Source organism: Oncorhynchus kisutch, unplaced genomic scaffold (assembly GCF_002021735.2).
Source record: "Oncorhynchus kisutch isolate 150728-3 unplaced genomic scaffold, Okis_V2 Okis04b-Okis11a_hom, whole genome shotgun sequence".
Classification (NCBI taxonomy): domain Eukaryota; kingdom Metazoa; phylum Chordata; class Actinopteri; order Salmoniformes; family Salmonidae; genus Oncorhynchus; species Oncorhynchus kisutch.
In genome coordinates this window covers 9767612-9790659 of record NW_022261981.1, presented here as the reverse complement: position 1 = coordinate 9790659, position 23048 = coordinate 9767612, and the positions used below count along the sequence as shown (strand labels likewise).

The following is a 23048-nucleotide window of genomic DNA, read 5'->3' as shown; positions in this document are numbered from 1 at the left end:
GTGCCCAACACATCACCGGGGGCAAACTACCTGCCCTCCAGGACACCTACACCACCCGATGTCACAGGAAGGCCAAAAGATGATCAAGGACAACAACCATGCGAGCCACTGCCTGTTCACCTCGCTGACATCCAGAAGGCGAGGTCAGTACAGGTGCATCAAAGCTGGGATCGAGAGACTGAAAAACATCTATGTCAAGGCCATCAGACTGTTAAATAGTCATCACTAGCTGGCTACCACCCGGTTACTCAGCCTTAGAGGCTGCTGCCCCATATACTGTACATAGACCTGGAAACACTGGTCACTTTAATAATGTTGACATATTGCTTTACTCATCTCATATGTATATATCATATTTTAGTCAATGCCACTCCGACATTGTTTGTCCAAATATTTATTAATTACATTCTTTTACTTTTAGATGTGTGTGTATTGTTGTGAATTGTTAGATACTACTGCACTGTTGGAGGTAGGAACACAAGCATTTAGTTAGATACTACTGCACTGTTGGAGCTAGGAATACAAGCATTTAGTTAGATACTACTGCACTGTTGGAGGTAGGAACACAAGCATTTAGTTAGATATTACTGCACTGTTGGAGCTGGGAACACAAGCATTTAGTTAGATACTACTGTTGGAGCTAGGAACACAAGCATTTAGTTAGATATTACTGCACTGTTGGAGCTGGGAACACAAGCATTTAGTTAGATACTACTGTTGGAGCTAGGAACACAAGCATTTAGTTAGATATTACTGCACTGTTGGAGCTGGGAACACAAGCATTTAGTTAGATACTACTGTTGGAGCTAGGAACACAAGCATTTAGTTAGATATTACTGCACTGTTGGAGCTGGGAACACAAGCATTTAGTTAGATACTACTGTTGGAGCTAGGAACACAAGCATTTAGTTAGATACTACTGCACTGTTGGAGCTAGGAACACAAGCATTTAGTTAGATACTACTGCACTGTTGGAGCTGGGAACACAAGCATTTAGTTAGATACTACTGCACTGTTGGAGCTAGGAACACAAGCATTTAGTTAGATACTACTGTTGGAGCTAGGAACACCAGCATTTAGTTAGATACTACTGCACTGTTGGAACTAGGAGTACAAGCATTTAGTTAGATACTACTGCACTGTTGGAGCTAGGAATACAAGCATTTAGTTAGATACTACTGCACTGTTGGAACTAGGAGTACAAGCATTTAGTTAGATACTACTGCACTGTTGGAGCTAGGAATACAAGCATTTAGTTAGATACTACTGCACTGTTGGAGCTGGGAACACCAGCATTTAGTTAGATACTACTGTTGGAGCTAGGAACACCAGCATTTAGTTAGATACTACTGCACTGTTGGAACTAGGAGTACAAGCATTTAGTTAGATACTACTGCACTGTTGGAGCTAGGAATACAAGCATTTAGTTAGATACTACTGCACTGTTGGAACTAGGAGTACAAGCATTTAGTCAGATATTACTGCACTGTTGGAGGTAGGAACACAAGCATTTAGTTAGATACTACTGCACTGTTGGAGCTAGGAATACAAGCATTTAGTTAGATACTACTGCACTGTTGGAGGTAGGAACACAAGCATTTAGTTAGATATTACTGCACTGTTGGAGCTGGGAACACAAGCATTTAGTTAGATACTACTGTTGGAGCTAAGAACACAAGCATTTAGTTAGATATTACTGCACTGTTGGAGCTGGGAACACAAGCATTTAGTTAGATACTACTATTGGAGCTAGGAACACAAGCATTTAGTTAGATATTACTGCACTGTTGGAGCTGGGAACACAAGCATTTAGTTAGATACTACTGTTGGAGCTAGGAACACAAGCATTTAGTTAGATATTACTGCACTGTTGGAGCTGGGAACACAAGCATTTAGTTAGATACTACTGTTGGAGCTAGGAACACAAGCATTTAGTTAGATACTACTGCACTGTTGGAGCTAGGAACACAAGCATTTAGTTAGATACTACTGCACTGTTGGAGCTGGGAACACAAGCATTTAGTTAGATACTACTGCACTGTTGGAGCTAGGAACACAAGCATTTAGTTAGATACTACTGTTGGAGCTAGGAACACCAGCATTTAGTTAGATACTACTGCACTGTTGGAACTAGGAGTACAAGCATTTAGTTAGATACTACTGCACTGTTGGAGCTAGGAATACAAGCATTTAGTTAGATACTACTGCACTGTTGGAACTAGGAGTACAAGCATTTAGTTAGATACTACTGCACTGTTGGAGCTAGGAATACAAGCATTTAGTTAGATACTACTGCACTGTTGGAGCTGGGAACACCAGCATTTAGTTAGATACTACTGTTGGAGCTAGGAACACAAGCATTTAGTTAGATACTACTGCACTGTTGGAGCTAGGAACACAAGCATTTAGTTAGATACTACTGCACTGTTGGAGCTAGGAACACAAGCATTTAGTTAGATACTACTGCACTGTTGGAGCTAGGAACACAAGCATTTAGTTAGATACTACTGCACTGTTGGAGCTGGGAACACAAGCATTTAGTTAGATACTACTGCACTGTTGGAGCTAGGAACACAAGCATTTAGTTAGATACTACTGCACTGTTGGAGCTAGGAACACAAGCATTTAGTTAGATACTACTGTACTGTTGGAGCTAGGAACACAAGCATTTAGTTAGATATTACTGCACTGTTGGAGCTAGGAACACAAGCATTTAGTTAGATATTACTGCACTGTTGGAGCTAGGAACACAAGCATTTAGTTAGATATTACTGTTGGAGCTAGAAGCACAAGCATTTAGTTAGATACCAGTCCACTGTTGGAGCTAGGAACACAAGCATTTAGTTAGATATTACTGTTGGAGCTAGGAACACAAGCATTTAGTTAGATATTACTGTTGGAGCAAGAAGCACAAGCATTTAGTTAGATACCAGTCCACTGTTGGAGCTAGGAACACAAGCATTTAGTTAGATACTACTGCACTGTTGGAGCTAGAAACACAAGCATTTAGTTAGATACTACTGCACTGTTGGAGCTAGGAACACAAGCATTTAGTTAGATACTACTGCACTGTTGGAGCTAGGAACACAAGCATTTAGTTAGATACTACTGCACTGCTGGAGCTAGAAACACAAGCAATTAGTTAGATACTACTGCACTGCTGGAGCTAGGAACACAAGCATTCAGTTAGATACCAGTCCACTGTTGGAGCTAGGAACACAAGCATTTAGTTAGATATTACTGCACTGTTGGAGCTAGAAACACAAGCATTTAGTTAGATATTACTGCACTGTTGGAGCTGGGAACACAAGCATTTAGTTAGATATTACTGCACTGTTGGAGCTGGGAACACAAGCATTTAGTTAGATATTACTGCACTGTTGGAGCTAGGAACACAAGCATTTAGTTAGATACTACTGCACTGTTGGAGCTAGGAACACAAGCATTTAGTTAGATATTACTGCACTGTTGGAGCTAGAAACACAAGCATTTAGTTAGATATTACTGCACTGTTGGAGCTAGGAACACAAGCATTTAGTTAGATATTACTGCACTGTTGGAGCTAGAAACACAAGCATTTAGTTAGATACTACTGCACTGTTGGAGCTGGGAACACAAGCATTTAGTTAGATATTACTGCACTGTTGGAGCTAGAAACACAAGCATTTAGTTAGATACTACTGCACTGTTGGAGCTGGGAACACAAGCATTTAGTTAGATATTACTGCACTGTTGGAGCTGGGAACACAAGCATTTAGTTAGATATTACTGCACTGTTGGAGCTAGGAACACAAGCATTTAGTTAGATATTACTGCACTGTTGGAGCTAGAAACACAAGCATTTAGTTAGATATTACTGCACTGTTGGAGCTAGGAACACAAGCATTTAGTTAGATACCAGTCCACTGTTGGAGCTAGGAACACAAGCATTTAGTTAGATATTACTGCACTGTTGGAGCTAGGAACACAAGCATTTAGTTAGATACTACTGCACTGTTGGAGCTGGGAACACAAGCATTTAGTTAGATACCAGTCCACTGTTGGAGCTAGGAACACAAGCATTTAGTTAGATATTACTGTTGGAGCTAGGAACACAAGCATTTAGTTAGATATTACTGTTGGAGCTAGGAACACAAGCATTTAGTTAGATATTACTGCACTGTTGGAGCTAGAAACACAAGCATTTAGCTAGATACTACTGCACTGTTGGAGCTGGGAACACAAGCATTTAGTTAGATATTACTGTTGGAGCAAGAAGCACAAGCATTTAGTTAGATACCAGTCCACTGTTGGAGCTAGGAACACAAGCATTTAGTTAGATATTACTGCACCGTTGGAGCTAGAAACACAAGCATTTAGTTAGATACTACTGCACTGTTGGAGCTAGAAACACAAGCATTTAGTTATATACTACTGCACTGTTGGAGCCAGGAACACAAGCATTTAGTTAGATACTACTGCACTGTTGGAGCCAGGAACACAAGCATTTAGTTAGATACTACTGCACTGTTGGAGCTAGGAACACAAGCATTTAGTTAGATACTACTGCACTGTTGGAGCTAGGAACACAAGCATTTAGTTAGATACTACTGCACTGCTGGAGCTAGAAACACAAGCAATTAGTTAGATACTACTGCACTGCTGGAGCTAGGAACACAAGCATTCAGTTAGATACCAGTCCACTGTTAGAGCTAGGAACACAAGCATTTAGTTAGATATTACTGCACTGTTGGAGCTAGAAACACAAGCATTTAGTTAGATATTACTGCACTGTTGGAGCTAGGAACACAAGCATTTAGTTAGATATTACTGCACTGTTGGAGCTAGAAACACAAGCATTTAGTTAGATATTACTGCACTGTTGGAGCTGGGAACACAAGCATTTAGTTAGATATTACTGCACTGTTGGAGCTGGGAACACAAGCATTTAGTTAGATATTACTGCACTGTTGGAGCTAGGAACACAAGCATTTAGTTAGATACTACTGCACTGTTGGAGCTAGGAACACAAGCATTTAGTTAGATATTACTGCACTGTTGGAGCTAGAAACACAAGCATTTAGTTAGATATTACTGCACTGTTGGAGCTAGGAACACAAGCATTTAGTTAGATATTACTGCACTGTTGGAGCTAGAAACACAAGCATTTAGTTAGATACTACTGCACTGTTGGAGCTGGGAACACAAGCATTTAGTTAGATATTACTGCACTGTTGGAGCTAGAAACACAAGCATTTAGTTAGATACTACTGCACTGTTGGAGCTGGGAACACAAGCATTTAGTTAGATATTACTGCACTGTTGGAGCTGGGAACACAAGCATTTAGTTAGATATTACTGCACTGTTGGAGCTAGGAACACAAGCATTTAGTTAGATATTACTGCACTGTTGGAGCTAGAAACACAAGCATTTAGTTAGATATTACTGCACTGTTGGAGCTAGGAACACAAGCATTTAGTTAGATACCAGTCCACTGTTGGAGCTAGGAACACAAGCATTTAGTTAGATATTACTGCACTGTTGGAGCTAGGAACACAAGCATTTAGTTAGATACTACTGCACTGTTGGAGCTGGGAACACAAGCATTTAGTTAGATACCAGTCCACTGTTGGAGCTAGGAACACAAGCATTTAGTTAGATATTACTGTTGGAGCTAGGAACACAAGCATTTAGTTAGATATTACTGTTGGAGCTAGGAACACAAGCATTTAGTTAGATATTACTGCACTGTTGGAGCTAGAAACACAAGCATTTAGCTAGATACTACTGCACTGTTGGAGCTGGGAACACAAGCATTTAGTTAGATATTACTGTTGGAGCAAGAAGCACAAGCATTTAGTTAGATACCAGTCCACTGTTGGAGCTAGGAACACAAGCATTTAGTTAGATATTACTGCACCGTTGGAGCTAGAAACACAAGCATTTAGTTAGATACTACTGCACTGTTGGAGCTAGAAACACAAGCATTTAGTTATATACTACTGCACTGTTGGAGCCAGGAACACAAGCATTTAGTTAGATACTACTGCACTGTTGGAGCCAGGAACACAAGCATTTAGTTAGATACTACTGCACTGTTGGAGCTAGGAACACAAGCATTTAGTTAGATATTACTGCACTGTTGGAGCTAGGAACACAAGCATTTAGTTAGATACTACTGCACTGTTGGAGCTAGGAACACAAGCATTTCACTACACCCGCAATAACATCTGCTAAAAATGCGTATGTGACCAATAACATTTAATTTTATTAGATTTTATAGCATTTTTGTGGATTATGATATGAATGCCTCTGTCACTTTCTCACTCATCAACATTCACTGTCCAGATGCTGTTCCTGTCCTAGAGGGGTGATACTGTCATGCCTGCGCCCGCTCTCCCCTGTCCAGACGCTGTTCCTGTCCTAGAGGGGGGATACTGTCACGCCTGCTCACTCTCTCCCCTGTCCAGATGCTGTTCCTGTCCTAGAGGGGGGGATACTGTCACGCCTGCTCCCGCTCTCCCCTGTCCAGATGCTGTTCCTGTACTAGAGGGGGATACTGTCACGCCTGTCCTAGAGGGGGGGGGGAGATACTGTCACGCCTGTCCTAGAGAGGGGGGGGGGGGGGGATACTGGCACGCCTGTCCTAGAGGGGGGGCTATACTCAGCCTTGTCTCAGGATGGTAAGTTGGTGGTTGAAGATATCCCTCTAGTGGTGTGGGGGCTGTGCTTTGGCAAAGTGGGTGGGGTTATATCCTTCCTGTTTGGCCCTGTCCGGGGGTGTCCTCGGATGGGGCCACAGTGTCTCCTGACCCCTCCTGTCTCAGCCTCCAGTATTTATGCTGCAGTAGTTATGTGTCGGGGGGCTAGGGTCAGTTTGTTATATCTGGAGTACTTCTCCTGTCCTATTCGGTGTCCTGTGTGAATCTAAGTGTGCGTTCTCTAATTCTCTCCTTCTCTCTTTCTTTCTCTCTCTCGGAGGACCTGAGCCCTAGGACCATGCCCCAGGACTACCTGACATGATGACTCCTTGCTGTCCCCAGTCCATCTGACCGTGCTGCTGCTCCAGTTTCAACTGTTCTGCCTTATTATTATACGACCATGCTGGTCATTTATGAACATTTGAACATCTTGGCCATGTTCTGTTATAATCTCCACCCGGCACAGCCAGAAGAGGACTGGCCACCCCACATAGCCTGGTTCCTCTCTAGGTTTCTTCCTAGGTTTTGGCTATTCTAGGGAGTTTTTCCTAGCCACCGTGCTTCTACACCTGCATTGCTTGCTGTTTGGGGTTTTAGGCTGGGTTTCTGTACAGCACTTTGAGATATCAGCTGATGTACGAAGGGCTATATAAATACATTTGATTTGATTTGATACTGGCACGCCTGCTCCCGCTCTCCCCTGTCCAGATGCTGTTCCTGTCCTAGAGGGGGGATACTGGCACGCCTGCTCCCGCTCTCCCCTGTCCAGATGCTGTTCCTGTCCTAGAGGGGGGATACTGGCACGCCTGCTCCCGCTCTCCCCTGTCCGGATGCTGTTCCTGTCCTAGAGGGGGGATACTGGCACGCCTGCTCCCTCTCTCCCCTGTCCAGATGCTGTTCCTGTCCTAGAGGGGGGATACTGTCACGCCTGCTCCCGCTCTCCCCTGTCCAGATGCTGTTCCTGTCCTAGAGGGGGGATACTGGCACGCCTGCTCCCGCTCTCCCCTGTCCAGATGCTGTTCCTGTCCTAGAGGGGTGATACTGGCACGCCTGCTCCCGCTCTCCCCTGTCCAGATGCTGTTCCTGTCCTAGAGGGGGGATACTGGCACGCCTGCTCCCACTCTCCCCTGTCCAGATGCTGTTCCTGTCCTAGAGGGGGGATACTGGCACGCCTGCGCCCGCTCTCCCCTGTCCAGATGCTGTTCCTGTCCTAGAGGGGGGATACTGTCACGCCTGCTCCCGCTCTCCCCTGTCCAGATGCTGTTCCTGTCCTAGAGGGGGGATACTGTCACGCCTGCTCCCTCTTTCCCCTGTCCAGATGCTGTTCCTGTCCTAGAGGGGGGATACTGGCACGCCTGCTCCCGCTCTCCCCTGTCCAGATGCTGTTCCTGTCCTAGAGGGGGGATACTGTCACGCCTGCTCCCGCTCTCCCCTGTCCAGATGCTGTTCCTGTCCTAGAGGGGGGATACTGGCACGCCTGCGCCCGCTCTCCCCTGTCCAGATGCTGTTCCTGTCCTAGAGGGGGGATACTGGCACGCCTGCTCCCGCTCTCCCCTGTCCAGATGCTGTTCCTGTCCTAGAGGGGGGATACTGTCACGCCTGCTCCCGCTCTCCCCTGTCCAGATGCTGTTCCTGTCCTAGAGGGGGGATACTGTCACGCCTGCTCCCTCTTTCCCCTGTCCAGATGCTGTTCCTGTCCTAGAGGGGGGATACTGGCACGCCTGCTCCCGCTCTCCCCTGTCCGGATGCTGTTCCTGTCCTAGAGGGGGGATACTGGCACGCCTGCTCCCGCTCTCCCCTGTCCAGATGCTGTTCCTGTCCTAGAGGGGGGATACTGGCACGCCTGCTCCCGCTCTCCCCTGTCCAGATGCTGTTCCTGTCCTAGAGGGGGATACTGGCACGCCTGCTCCCGCTCTCCCCTGTCCAGATGCTGTTCCTGTCCTAGAGGGGGGATACTGGCACGCCTGCGCCCGCTCTCCCCTGTCCAGATGCTGTTCCTGTCCTAGAGGGGGGATACTGTCACGCCTGCTCCCGCTCTCCCCTGTCCAGATGCTGTTCCTGTCCTAGAGGGGGGATACTGGCACGCCTGCGCCCGCTCTCCCCTGTCCAGATGCTGTTCCTGTCCTAGAGGGGGGATACTGGCACGCCTGCGCCCGCTCTCCCCTGTCCAGATGCTGTTCCTGTCCTAGAGGGGGGATACTGGCACGCCTGCTCCCGCTCTCCCCTGTCCAGATGCTGTTCCTGTCCTAGAGGGGGGATACTGGCACGCCTGCTCCCGCTCTCCCCTGTCCAGATGCTGTTCCTGTCCTAGAGGGGGGATACTGGCACGCCTGCTCCCGCTCTCCCCTGTCCAGATGCTGTTCCTGTCCTAGAGGGGGGATACTGGCACGCCTGCGCCCGCTCTCCCCTGTCCAGATGCTGTTCCTGTCCTAGAGGGGGGATACTGTCACGCCTGCTCCCGCTCTCCCCTGTCCAGATGCTGTTCCTGTCCTAGAGGGGGGATACTGGCACGCCTGCGCCCGCTCTCCCCTGTCCAGATGCTGTTCCTGTCCTAGAGGGGGGATACTGGCACGCCTGCGCCCGCTCTCCCCTGTCCAGATGCTGTTCCTGTCCTAGAGGGGGGATACTGGCACGCCTGCTCCCGCTCTCCCCTGTCCAGATGCTGTTCCTGTCCTAGAGGGGGGATACTGGCACGCCTGCTCCCGCTCTCCCCTGTCCAGATGCTGTTCCTGTCCTAGAGGGGGGATACTGGCACGCCTGCTCCCGCTCTCCCCTGTCCAGATGCTGTTCCTGTCCTAGAGGGGGGATACTGGCACGCCTGCTCCCGCTCTCCCCTGTCCAGATGCTGTTCCTGTCCTAGAGGGGGGATACTGGCACGCCTGTTTTATGGCCGTTAAATGTTCTCTCTGTAGCTGTTTCTCGTCTACAGTACCAGCACCGATCCTTACAGGATGCTTCTCGTCAACAGTACCAGCACCGATCCTTACAGGATGTTTCTCGTCTACAGAACCAGCACTGATCCTTACAGGATGCTTCTCGTCTACAGTACCAGCACCGATCCTTACAGGATGCTCTCGTCTACAGTACCAGCACCGATCCTTACAGGATGCTCTCGTCTACAGTACCAGCACCGATCCTTACAGGATGCTCTCGTCTACAGTACCAGCACCGATCCTTACAGGATGCTTCTCATCTACAGTACCAGCACCGATCCTTACAGGATGCTTCTCGTCTACAGTACCAGCACCGATCCTTACAGGATGCTTCTCATCTACAGTACCAACACCGATCCTTACAGGATGCTCTCGTCTACAGTACCAGCACCGATCCTTACAGGATGCTTCTCGTCTACAGTACCAGCACCGATCCTTACAGGATGCTCTCGTCTACAGTACCAGCACCGATCCTTACAGGATGCTTCTCGTCTACAGTACCAGCACCGATCCTTACAGGATGCTTCTCGTCTACAGTACCAGCACCGATCCTTACAGGATGCTCTCGACTACAGTACCAGCACCGATCCTTACAGGATGCTTCTCATCTACAGTACCAACACCGATCCTTACAGGATGCTCTCGTCTACAGTACCAGCACCGATCCTTACAGGATGCTTCTCGTCTACAGTACCAGCACCGATCCTTACAGGATGCTCTCGTCTACAGTACCAGCACCGATCCTTACAGGATGCTTCTCATCTACAGTACCAACACCGATCCTTACAGGATGCTCTCGTCTACAGTACCAGCACCGATCCTTACAGGATGCTTCTCGTCTACAGTACCAACACCGATCCTTACAGGATGCTTCTCGTCTACAGTACCAGCACCGATCCTTACAGGATGCTTCTCGTCTACAGTACCAGCACCGATCCTTACAGGTTGCTTCTCGTCTACAGTACCAGCACCGATCCTTACAGGATGCTCTCGTCTACAGTACCAGCACCGATCCTTACAGGATGCTTCTCATCTACAGTACCAGCACCAATCCTTACAGGATGCTCTCGTCTACAGTACCAGCACCGATCCTTACAGGATGCTTCTCGTCTACAGTACCAACACCGATCCTTACAGGATGCTCTCGTCTACAGTACCAGCACCGATCCTTACAGGATGCTCTCGTCTACAGTACCAGCACCGATCCTTACAGGATGCTTCTCATCTACAGTACCAGCACCGATCCTTACAGGATGCTCTCGTCTGCAGTACCAGCACCGATCCTTACAGGATGCTTCTCGTCTACGGTACCAGCACCGATCCTTACAGGATGCTCTCGTCTACAGTACCAGCACCGATCCTTACAGGATGCTTCTCATCTACAGTACCAACACCGATCCTTACAGGATGCTCTCGTCTACAGTACCAGCACCGATCCTTACAGGATGCTTCTCGTCTACAGTACCAGCACCGATCCTTACAGGATGCTCTCGTCTACAGTACCAGCACCGATCCTTACAGGATGCTTCTCATCTACAGTACCAACACCGATCCTTACAGGATGCTCAAGTCTACAGTACCAGCACCGATCCTTACAGGATGCTTCTCGTCTACAGTACCAACACCGATCCTTACAGGATGCTTCTCGTCTACAGTACCAGCACCGATCCTTACAGGATGCTTCTCGTCTACAGTACCAGCACCGATCCTTACAGGATGCTTCTCGTCTAAAGTACCAGCACCGATCCTTACAGGATGCTTCTCGACTACAGTACCAGCACCGATCCTTACAGGATGCTTCTCGTCTACAGTACCAGCACCGATCCTTACAGGATGCTCTCGTCTACAGTACCAACACCGATCCTTACAGGATGCTTCTCGTCTACAGAACCAGCAGCGATCCTTACAGGATGCTTCTCATCTACAGTACCAGCACCGATCCTTACAGGATGCTTCTCGTCTACAGTACCAGCACCGATCCTTACAGGATGCTTCTCATCTACAGTACCAACACCGATCCTTACAGGAGGCTTCTCGTCTACAGAACCAGCACCGATCCTTACAGGATGCTTCTCGTCTACAGAACCAGCACCGATCCTTACCATTCACAATTTCATTCAGGATTATCCATAATCATGGTAGCATCCATATTAATGTAGAAGTGTTTAGAAACATTATAATCTTATTTACAATTGAAGTGACTCCAAAATGACACAATACATTATTTACCGTTAATTTTCTATCGAGAACAAAATAATCTGTAACACAACCAAAACAAACAGCAAATGCATCCAACAAGTTTGTAGAGTCACAAGCTTGATATAATCATTGCGTGCTAGGAATATTTGTGTGTGTGTGTTTGAGACTCACACTGTTGAATTAAACTGAAAGGAAGATACATGGGACTTTCATTAATCCCTGAAGCAACACTTCTGCCCATTGCTTTAACTGCACAATGTAAGCTTACCCCCACACATATGACTTCTAAAATACAGGGCAAATAGGGACCGGGTACTTGTGTCACCATGCCTTCAGGCAGTATCTACTGTATAGTAATATATTCAGGTCTTTCTATAAAATGGTAGCTATTTCCTGCTGGGGATTTACTTTTGTCAAGCATGCTTCATTCAATGAGAACACAGAGAGTCTACTATGATACATCTCTATATAGTATGTATGGACACAGAATGAGAACACAGAGTCCTTTATAATACATCTCTATATGGTATGTATGGACACAGAATGAGAACACAGAGTCTACTATGATACATCTCTATATAGTATGTATGGACACAGAATGAGAACACAGAGTCCTTTATAATACATCTCTATATGGTATGTATGGACACAGAATGAGAACACAGAGTCTACTATAATACATCTCTATATAGTATGTATGGACACAGAATGAGAACACAGAGTCTACTATGATACATCTCTATATAGTATGTATGGACACAGAATGAGAACACAGAGTCTACTATGATACATCTCTATATAGTATGTATGGACACAGAATGAGAACACAGAGTCGACTATAATACATCTCTATATAGTATGTATGGACACAGAATGAGAACACAGAGTCTACTATGATACATCTCTATATGGTATGTATGGACACAGAATGAGAACACAGAGTCTACTATGATACATCTCTATATAGTATGTATGGACACAGAATGAGAACACAGAGTCGACTATAATACATCTCTATATGGTATGTATGGACACAGAATGAGAACACAGAGTCGACTATAATACATCTCTATATAGTATGTATGGACACAGAATGAGATGAGAACACAGAGAGTCTACTATAATACATCTCTATATGGTATGTATGGACACAGAATGAGAACACAGAGTCGACTATAATACATCTCTATATAGTATGTATGGACACAGAATGAGAACACAGAGTCCTTTATGATACATCTCTATATAGTATGTATGGACACAGAATGAGAACACAGAGTCTACTATGATACATCTCTATATGGTATGTATGGACACAGAATGAGAACACAGAGTCCTTTATAATACATCTCTATATGGTATGTATGGACACAGAATGAGAACACAGAGTCGACTATGATACATCTCTATATAGTATGTATGGACACAGAATGAGAACACAGAGTCTACTATGATACATCTCTATATAGTATGTATGGACACAGAATGAGAACACAGAGTCTACTATGATACATCTCTATATAGTATGTATGGACACAGAATGAGAACACAGAGTCTACTATGATACATCTCTATATGGTATGTATGGACACAGAATGAGATGAGAACACAGAGTCTACTATGATACATCTCTATATAGTATGTATGGACACAGAATGAGAACACAGAGTCTACTATGATACATCTCTATATAGTATGTATGGACACAGAATGAGAACACAGAGTCTACTATAATACATCTCTATATAGTATGTATGGACACAGAATGAGAACACAGAGTCTACTATAATACATCTCTATATAGTATGTATGGACACAGAATGAGAACACAGAGTCGACTATAATACATCTCTATATAGTATGTATGGACACAGAATGAGAACACAGAGTCTACTATGATACATCTCTATATAGTATGTATGGACACAGAATGAGAACACAGAGTCGACTATAATACATCTCTATATGGTATGTATGGACACAGAATGAGATGAGAACACAGAGAGTCTACTATGATACATCTCTATATAGTATGTATGGACACAGAATGAGAACACAGAGTCGACTATAATACATCTCTATATGGTATGTATGGACACAGAATGAGAACACAGAGTCTACTATAATACATCTCTATATAGTATGTATGGACACAGAATGAGAACACAGAGTCGACTATAATACATCTCTATATAGTATGTATGGACACAGAATGAGAACACAGATACTACAATAGCATGTATTTCTGCGGCTGCGGTCATCTCCCTCTTCAAAGGGGGGGACACTCTTGACCCAAACTGCTACAGACCTATATTTATCCTACTCTGCCTTTCTAAGGTCTTCGAAAGCCAAGTCAACAAACAGATTACCGACCATTTCGAATCCCACCATACCTTCTCCGCAATGCAATCTGGTTTCAGAGCTGGTCATGGGTGCACCTCAGCCACACTCAAGGACCCAAATGATATCTTAACCGCCATCGATAAGAAACATTACTGTGCAGCCGTGTTCATTGACCTGGCCAAGGCTTTCGACTCTGTCAATCACCACATCCTCATCGGCAGACTCGATAGCCTTGATTTCTCAAATGATTGCCTCGCCTGGTTCACCAACTACTTCTCTGATAGAGTTCAGTGTGTCAAATCGGAGGGTCTGTTGTCTGGACCTCTGACAGTCTCTATGGGGGTACCACAGGGTTCAATTCTTGGACCAACTCTTTTCTCTGTATACATCAATGATGTCGCTCTTGCTACTGGTGATTCTCTGATCCACCTCTACGCAGACGACACCATTCTGTATACTTCTGGCCATTCTTTGGACACTGTGTTAACAAATCTCCAGACGAGCTTCAATGCCATACAACTCTCCTTCCGTTGCCTCCAATTGCTCTTAAATACAAGTAAAACTAAATGCATGCTCTTCAACCGATCGCTGCCCGCACCTGCTCGCCCGTCCAACATCACTACTCTGGACGGTTCTGACTTAGAATATGTGGACAACTACAAATACCTAGGTGTCTGGTTAGACTGTAAACTTTCCTTCCAGACTCACATCAAACATCTCAAATCCAAAGTTAAATCTAGAATTGGCTTCCTATTTCGCAACAAAGCATCCTTCACTCATGCTGCCAAACATACCCTCGTAAAACTGACTCACATTGTATATAGACTTATTGTTCTACTGTATTATTGACTGTATGTTTGTTTTACTCCATGTGTAACTCTGTGTTGTTGTTTACTCCATGTGTAACTCTGTGTTGTTGTTTACTCCATGTGTAACTCTGTGTTGTTGTATGTGTCGAACTGCTTTGCTTTATCTTGGCCAGGTCGGGGGTTGTAAAATGAGAACTTGTTCTCAACTTGCCTTCCTGGTTAAATAAAGGTGAAATAAATCAATAAAATAAATGTATCTCTACCTGTTCTGATGTCATGGCCGATCCCTTCCACTTGGATGGTGGCGTTGGCTATGCCCCGCCCCTGCATGTCCCAGACAATGCCTTTGATCCCACGATGCACCTGTGCATGAAAGGTCAGAGGTCAAAGATCAACTGACTGAATAATAATAATAATAACAACAATAATAATATGTAACGTATCATATATAATATTAATTTGATGATATTATATTTTATTTGGGGGGTTAAAAACAAGCTTTAACAGTATTTAAAAGTACAATAAAACCCAGAGTACATGAATGCTTAAAAACTATTATTTTCAATGTGATCCTTGATATAAATATTTAAACAATATAATATGACTCGTTTCAGAAAGCTAGGCGTATGTTTCATGTCACTACTTCGCAGGAGAGGCATTTGAATGTCTTGTTGTCATTGATGGAAATGGAAATGCCTTCTGGAACATGTCAACTTTCATGTGCCTTAATAAACAAACGTTTATTCAATCTGTAAATACAAATACAATTTGTTAAAATACTAGCTTAATTGGTTTAGCCACGGAAAACTGCAGGAACCTTCCCGTCAGCCATGATTGGCTGAGATAATGGACGGGCTGGACATGCCAGGAGAGGAGTTTGGATTGGTCTGCCATGTAGCATGCTTCTGTCTATAACGTGAGTTGCTTAGTATGTGTTGACAGTCCTTTCTACTGCTGTGTTTTTTTGAAAGATACAACCATTAGCCATCGAGAACTACAAAGGTTTTGCTACTTTTCTCAGCAACATTGATGCCCTGAATTTAACAGGAGCTGTCGACAGAGCAGTTGGAAAAAGTTGTGACGGGCTACTTTCTGCACTTGCAGAAACAGTGTGAACCAGAGTGACTTGACACAACGCTGACCAAACAAGATGTAGCTACAAACAAAACAGAGTTAAATGGTTCCAGTCTGCCGTGACTCGTTCATCCATGTATATGGGTCAGAGTCTAGCTACATTGTCAGATATTATACATTTCTAATTTAGTCAGAAAGTGGATTTCATTGCAAGTCAAAGCATATTGTTCGCTAGCTTACTGGCTCGCTAGCTAGCGTTACCTTACTGGCTCTCTAGCTAACGTCACCTTACTGGCCAGCTAGCTAACTTTACGTGTGTGATCTGTGTAGTAAAATTACTTGAATCAAAAAGTCTATTTGCATTGCTAGTTATAACCAAATGTTAGCTAGCTAACATCGAACCTAGTAGATTAACTAGTAGATTAACAGCTATGAAAATCAGTTTTTTATTGGTAGTAATATGAGTTGGGATTATGCCAGTTAATTGTTACATGTCTGAATTTAAGACTGCATTTCACCAGATGATTAAATGACCCATCAAGTTAGCCATGTGTGTCTGGGGGTGATTACAGCCATCTATTGTATTTCATGAACATGTGCACCTATTCTGCACCCTCTCTAGACTCTACGCCCTCTCTAGACTCTACACGCCCTCTCTAGACTCTACGCCCTCTCTAGACTCTACGCCCTCTCTAGACTCTACGCCCTCTCTAGACTCTACACGCCCTCTCTGGACTCTACACCCTCTCTAGACTCTACGCCCTCTCTGGACTCTACACCCTCTCTAGACTCTACACCCTCTCTAGACTCTACACGCCCTCTCTAGACTCTACACACCCTCTCTGGACTCTACACGCCCTCTCTGGACTCTACACCCTCTCGACACCCCCTCTCTGGACTCTACACCCTCTCTGGACTCTACACCCTCTCTAGACTCTACACCCTCTCTAGACTCTACGCCCTCTCTAGACTCTACGCCCTCTCTAGACTCTACGCCCTCTCTAGACTCTATGCCCTCTCTAGACTCTACGCCCTCTCTAGACTCTACGCCCTCTCTAGACTCTACACCCTCTCTAGACTCTATGTCCTCTCTAGACTCTACACCCTCTCTAGACTCTACATACTGTACCTGCTCCATGAAGACGAGCAGAGACTCCCGGTTGTTTTCCCACTCCTCCGCCAGCTCACTCTCATGGGGGAATTTGTCACAGCCCACGTACATCGACAGTTCAAAGCAGTTGGTGTGCAAGTAGCTGAAGTCGTTCATACCTGCCGACACAGCGGCACAGACAGAGTCATTTATCTCTCGGCCAACTGCCCAATGAAAAGACATCAGCTCATATGTTCTTTTTCCACCAGTGTTTTATAAAGATAATAAATCAAATCAGCATGTGTTGAAATGAAGAGCTACTCTGGTACTGGTCTGTGGTATGTTTTTCCATTGGCAGGGACTGGGAAACTGGTCAGAATTGAAGGAATGATGGATGGCGCTAAATACAGGGAAATTCTTGAGCGAAACCTGTTTCAGTCTTCCAGAGATTTGAGACTGGGACGGAGTTCGCCCTCCAGCAGGACAATGACCCTAAGCATACTGCTAATGCAAGACTTGAGTGGTTTAAGGGGAAACATTTAAATGTCTTGGAATGGCCTAGTCAAAGCCCAGACCTCAATCCAATTGAGAATCTGTGGTATGACTTAAAGATTGCTGTGCACCAGCGGAACCCATCCAACTTGAAGGAGCTGGAGCAGTTTTGCCTTGAAGATTGGGAAAAAATCCCAGTGGCTAGATGTGCAAAGATTATAGAGACATACCCCAAGAGACTTGCAGATGTAATTTCAGCAAGAAGGTGGCTCTACAAATTATTGACTTTGGGGAGGTGAAAGGTTATGCACGCTCAAGTTCATTTTTTTTTGTCTTATTTGTTGCTTGTTTCACTATAAAACATATTTTGAATCTACAAAGTAGTAGGCATGTTGTGTCAATCAAATGATACAAACCCCACAAAAATCTATTTTAATTCCAGGTTGTAAGGCAACAAAATAGGAAAAATGCCAAGGGGCTGAATACTTTCACAAGCCACTGGACGTTGTATGGTATAGTTGCATGAGACTTTAAAACACGTTTTTTCATACCTGAAGTGCCCTTTTCGGCAGTTGCTGTATGATCGATGAGAATCTCCATATTGCAAATGCACGGTCCCTTACTAGACGTCCGCAAATGTTTGAAAATTTGCCGACAGCGTCGGGCTGTGCACCAGGGCCAGATCTTCCGGGAAGTCATCAAACGAAGTCTCTCGGACATTCGGTTTCCGTTTTATAACATTTAAAAATGTTGTCATTTTTCCGCTGTCCCCGTAAATTCCACCGGATGGCGAATGGATTCTATTTGCAAATGTACAATCAAGACATGGCCATTTCTCCTAAATGGTAAAGACTTTCGAAGACGAAACTTAGTGAGCATAGGTTTGGCCTAATGGGCTGTTAGCCCAGAAACATAGGTTTGGCCTAATGGGCTGTTAGCCCAGAAACAAGATGGCGTCGAGGCCTCAACGCTTTTTGAGTTAAGGCCATTTTTCTGGGATTAAAGGTCAACAACGAAAATAGAGTGCTAATTTGACCACTTCATGTCGAAGTACATGAACCTACGATGTCAGGAAAAAAAGATCCAGACATTTATCTATCGTAATTTACGAGAAATTGTACAATGTACAATTTGTGATGGTCAAAGAAATGTGTTTTTTCCCCAAAAAAGTTTGAAATGAATAACTACTCTGGTACTGGTCTGTGATAATACATCAAATCAACATGTGTTGAAATGAGGAACTACTCTGGTACTGGTCTGTGGTAATACATCAAATCAACATGTGTTGAAATGAAGAACTACTCTGGTACTGGTCTGTGATAATACATGAAATCAACATGTGTTGAAATGAGGAACTACTCTTGTACTGGTCTGTGATAATACATCAAATCAACATGTGTTGAAATGAAGAACTACTCTGGTACTGGTCTGTGATAATACATCAATACATGAATTTAATTGAATCAGAGATTAATTTAAATGAATTGAAATGAACTGAACTGAATTGAACTGAACTGAACTGAAATGAATTGAACTGAAATGAATAGGAAAACAACAACACTAACTCCCTGCCGCGGTGTGCCAGGACGCCCCGTTGATGGTGCCATCTTCCTTGGCAAAGTCCTCGGTGTGGCAGACTCGTCGTCTGGCGTCGGTCATCAGGCGGTGGGTGGATGCGTAGGAGAAGGCGAGCCAGCGGAAGACGTGGTCATCTGGGGTGGGGGTCTGCTCCCTGGATACACCCTGGGAACGGGTCCTGTCGTAGGGGAAGGTCACCACCAACTCCCCTCCCTGGAGGTTACCACCCAGCACAAACGGAATCTTCTCCATCCAGGAGACCAGAGCACGTGTCTCTGATGCTACCTGAGGAGAGGAGAGGAGAGGAGAGGAGAGGAGAGGAGAGGAGAGGAGAGGAGAGGAGAGGAGAGGAGAGGAGAGGAGAGGAGAGGAGAGGAGAGGAGAGGAGAGGAGAGGAGAGGAGAGGAGAGGAGAGGAGAGGAGAGGAGAGGAGAGGAGAGGGAATGTGAGGAAAGAGGAGAAAGGAGAGGAGGAGAAAGAGGAAAGGAGGAGAGAAAGAGAGGAGAGCAGAGGGGAGAAGTGAGGAGGAAAACCAGAAGTCCTCTATCTGTCATAGTGACAGGATGAGAACCAGAAGTCCTCTATTTGTCATGGAGTCATAGTGACAGGATAAGAACCAGAAGTCCTCTATCTGTCATGGAGTCATAGTGACAGGATGAAAACCAGAAGTCCTCTATCTGTCATGGAGTCATAGTGACAGGATGAAAACCAGAAGTCCTCTATCTGTCATGGAGTCATAGTGACAGGATGAGAACCAGAATTCCTCTATCTGTCATGGAGTCATAGTGACAGGATGAGAACTAGAAGTCCCCTATCTGTCATGGAGTCATAGTGACAGGATGAGAACCAGAAGTGCTCTATCTGTCATGGAGTCATAGTGACAGGATGAGAACCAGAAGTCCTCTATCTGTCATGGAGTCATAGTGACAGCATGAGAACCAGAAGTCCTCTATCTGTCATAGTGACAGGATGAGAACCAGAAGTCCTCTATCTGTCATGGTGTCATAGTGACAGAATGAAAACCAGAAGTCCTCTATCTGTCATGGAGTCATAGTGACAGGATGAGAACCAGAAGTCCTCTATCTTTCATGGAGTCATAGTGACAGGATGAGAACTAGAAGTCCCCTATCTGTCATGGAGTCATAGTGACAGGATGAGAACCAGAAGTCCTCTATCTGTCATAGTGACATGATGAGAACCAGAAGTCCCCTATCTGTCATGCAGTCATAGTGACAGGATGAGAACCAGAAGTCCTCTATCTGGCATGGAGTCATAGTGACAGGATGAGAACCAGAAGTCATCTATCTGTCATAGAGTCATAGTGACAGGATGAGAACCAGAAGTCCTCTATCTGTCATGGAGTCATAGAGACATGATGAGAACCAGAAGTCCTCTATCTGTCATAGTGACATGATGAGAACCAGAAGTCCCCTATCTGTCATGCAGTCATAGTGACAGGATGAGAACCAGAAGTCCTCTATCTGTCATAGTGACATGATGAGAACCAGAAGTCCCCTATCTGTCATGCAGTCATAGTGACAGGATGAGAACCAGAAGTCCTCTATCTGTCATGGAGTCATAGTGACAGGATGAGAACCAGAAGCCCCCTCTCTGTCATAGTGACAGGATGAAAACCAGAAGTCCCCTATCTGTCATAGTGACAGGATGAGAACCAGAAGTCCCCCATCTGTGACGACTAACAAGGAACTTTGTTCAGGTGCTCTGTGGTTTTGTAAATTATGATTTGGACAAATCACAATTTCACAGGTGCTCTCATCTTTTGAATTTCGTAAGGGGAAGGGACATTTGGCCCAGAGAGGGGCTCGAATCTGGCTGCAAGTTTCCGTTATGGAGGGTGGTGACTTCGCTAGTCTCAATCGTATATTTTCTCATTTTTCTTTTTTAATTCTGGATGTCTGAGATTCCCCTATCAATGTCTTTCGAAAACTCCTCAGAATCTTGTGTGGCATTTACTGACCGTGGAGTTCTTGGACTGATACCATTCGGGAATGGGCACATGGTGGTTGAGCATCTTCCTGGGGATCCATTTCTTTGTTTCAGCCTCCCACAGGATGGAGTTGAGGTCAGGGAAGTTATGGTGGATGTCTACTCCATCCTGGCTCCACCGACCCAGGGACCAGCCACTCAGCTCTGAACCCTGAGGGACAACGGGAGAGTGACACATGGTGACACGTGAGAGCAGATAATTAAGACATGAGGTCCCCAAATGGTTTTAAATTAATTAAGGATAAAAAGTTATCATTTTTAAAATAAAACTATACTATATATATTCACATAAAAAATAATTGATTAAAACACAATGTTTTGCAATGAAGGTCTACAATAGCCTCAGCAGCACTCTGTAGGGTAGCACCATGGTGTAGCCAGAGGACAGCTAGCTTCTGTCCTCCTCTAGGTACATTGACTTCAATACAAAACCTAGGAGGCTCATGGTTCTCACCCCCTTCCATAGACTTACACAGTAATTATGACAACTTCTGGAGGATGCCCTCCACCAACCTATCAGAGTTCTTGCAGCATGAACTGACATGTTGTCCACCCAATCAAAGGGTCAGAGAATTCATCTAGTACATAAAGCATAAGCTACAGCTAGCTAGCACTGCAGTGCATCAAATGTGGTGAGTAGTTGACTCAAAGACAATAGTTGAACAGTTTTGAACAAATTCATTTCTTCAAAAATGAAGGAGAAACAAGAGAGCGAAAGAGAGAGAGATAGCTGTATTTAGTTGTCATTTGTTAAACTTTCACTTACTTGGCTAGTGAATGCAGCTAGTTAGTTTAGCATACTTAAACACTCGGTACAAATGGAGAGTGATGCTATGTTAGCTAGCCAGTTTAGCCTGCTCAAACAGAGAGGGATGCTATGTTAGTTAACTAGCTTAGCCTGCTCAAACACATCTGCTCAAACAGAGAGGGATGCTATGTTAGCTAACTAGCTTAGCCTGCTCAAACAGAGAGGGATGCTATGTTAGCTAGCTAGCTTAGCCTGCTCAAACAGAGAGGGATGCTATGTTAGCTAGCTAGCTTAGCCTGCTAGCTAGCTTAGACTTTGGTATAGCTAGCTTAGACTTTGGTATTTATTAATTTATTGCCACCGGGGCCCGCCGATGTAACTGCTAAACTGCTTGCTGACTGTACACTGTACTGTATGATTGTAGCATGTTTACTAACGTGTTAGTTCTAGTAGCTATGTTGACCATGACGTTAGCTAATACGGTGAAAATGATGTAGGCTGTGTGTAGTGGTTATGATATGAAGGTTTGTCTTGGAAATGTTTTTTTCATCTGGTCACAGAGGGCTGATGTGTTGTGCACTGAAGTCCACAAACGAAGGGAAATGCGAAGCGCGTGCAAAGCTGGCATCAAGACAAATGGTGGCTACTTTGAAGAACCTCAAATATAAAATATATTTTGATTTGTTTAACACTTGTTTGGTTACTACGTGATTCCATATGTGTTATTGCATAGTTGATGTCTTCACTATTATTCTACAATGTAGAAAATAGTAAAAAATTAAGAAAAACCCTTGAATGAGTAAGTGTGTCCAAACCTATAACTGCTACAGTATATAGAATGTATACGCTGGATGTAGAAGCCCAAGTGTTGTTGTTCATTAGTTTAGTCCAATCAGGGGAGGGATGGTAGGGTTATAATTAGTTTAGTCCAATCAGGGGAGGGATGGTAGGGTTATAATTAGTTTAGTCCAATCAGGGGAGGGATGGTAGGGTTATAATTAGTATAGTCCAATCAGGGGAGGGATGGTAGGTTAATAATTAGTTTAGTCCAATCAGGGGAGGGATGGTAGGGTTATAATTAGTTTAGTCCAATC

At 44.6% G+C, this 23048-nt stretch overlaps 1 protein-coding gene across 1 annotated transcript in view; it reads right to left on the bottom strand.

Annotated features, from left to right (window-relative positions):
• Positions 1-23048, bottom strand: part of LOC109880844 (inactive carboxypeptidase-like protein X2) — a 115323-nt gene that overhangs the window by 6580 nt on the left and 85695 nt on the right. The window contains exons 10-13 of the mRNA XM_031813205.1: positions 21178-21357; positions 19187-19484; positions 17169-17308; positions 15229-15328 (exon numbers count right to left, since the gene is read on the bottom strand). Of these exons, the coding sequence (XP_031669065.1) occupies positions 15229-15328; positions 17169-17308; positions 19187-19484; positions 21178-21357 (718 nt within the window). The remainder of the gene's footprint in view (positions 1-15228; positions 15329-17168; positions 17309-19186; positions 19485-21177; positions 21358-23048) is intronic.